The 1,416-nt window shown below is 24.6% G+C and overlaps 1 protein-coding gene across 1 annotated transcript in view; it reads right to left on the bottom strand.

Moving 5' to 3' along the window:
* LOC108687750 (exostosin-3) overlaps positions 1-1,416 on the bottom strand; it is a 22,910-nt gene that overhangs the window by 7,700 nt on the left and 13,794 nt on the right. Inside the window, exon 20 of the mRNA XM_018193703.1 lies at positions 874-939. Within this exon, the coding sequence (XP_018049192.1) occupies positions 874-939 (66 nt within the window). The remainder of the gene's footprint in view (positions 1-873; positions 940-1,416) is intronic.

Raw genomic sequence — 1,416 nt, 5'->3', positions numbered from 1 at the left:
ATAAAACTATAAATTGTGAAACGAAAACTTTGGAATAAAATTATCTCGTCCACGCGTTTTTGATTAAATTTTATAAATATAATGTGATAGATAAAAGGAGAAAATATCAACAAATATATAAAGCAGTATAAACTTATTATTGTATGTAGTTACATAATCGCCAGGGATATATACGTTTGCACAATGTTAAACTCATTCAAAATAGAATATATTATTATTCGAAAGTAAGGAAATTTATATTCGAATATTATTTTCGGATATAATTTTCCTTAATAGTTTCAGCATTGTGCAGACAATACATTGTTTTACCAGCCTTAGGAGAAACAGAAAGTAAATTGTACATAATGTAAATAAATATATCAATCTATTCAGTGCGTCTCTGTTTAAATAAACTGCTGAATAAATATACACCATATTTCGTGTATATTATCTCTATGTGTTTAAATGAATATTAAATAAAAAATTCTGCTAAAAGTCCACAATTATATTTCGTATGTGAATTATTTATTATATAAGTTAGAAAAAAATAATTTATTTTCTAAGTTTATAATCGGCAAGAAATATAATTATTAATAAAATACGTCAGTATTTAGTTATAAAAATGATTACATTTTACAAGATTTTTTTACATTCGCATGAAATTCTATTATGGCCATTGCATTGTGGATAGGAATATAAGAAAGCTAATTCGTATTTATTAGCGTGTATATTATAACAATTTTTTAATACATCCTGAATATACCAATTGCATAATGATTCCAATTTATCGATAGTTGTCTGCATCACATATTTTTTTTTCAATTATTAAAAGAAACATAACATTTGTATTTATATTGTATCCTTTAGTATTCATTAAAGTCTCAATTTACTTACCTGAGCTATGACTAATCCGTGATTTGAGTTGTCAGTAGTGTGACTGTGCGAATCAAATAAAGTGACCTATGAATAAAACTTGGGTCTTATTTGTACATGATCATTATTATATATGTCAACATTTTAAAAAGTAAATCTAGTTCAAAACATAAAATGCTATATGGGATTATTTATTTAGACGATCATTAACTAAGCTATGGATATATAATTAAGACTCCTATGTAATTGATTTCTATTGATCATAGCTACACATTACCTTACTTGTAGTTTGTTGAAATATAAATAATATAGTACGTCCGCATGTGATAAGCAGCATAAACAGAGTGTGACATTTTGGATTTTTGTACCATTCATGTAAAAATATGTTTATATTTTTGTATAGGCTTGTTTCTATCTCCTCATGAAAGATATTGAACTTCTGTGAGAAAGTTATTATGCATATATTATTCAAGTGTAAGATATATATATTCTAAATTTCTTCTATTTGTTCAGAAATATAGTTGAATAAGAAATCAATAATTGTTTAATTGAATATTAATAAAT

Source organism: Atta colombica, unplaced genomic scaffold (assembly GCF_001594045.1).
Source record: "Atta colombica isolate Treedump-2 unplaced genomic scaffold, Acol1.0 scaffold102, whole genome shotgun sequence".
NCBI classification, from domain to species: domain Eukaryota; kingdom Metazoa; phylum Arthropoda; class Insecta; order Hymenoptera; family Formicidae; genus Atta; species Atta colombica.
Note: the sequence above shows the minus strand (reverse complement) of the source record. Positions and strands in the feature narration are given on the sequence as shown.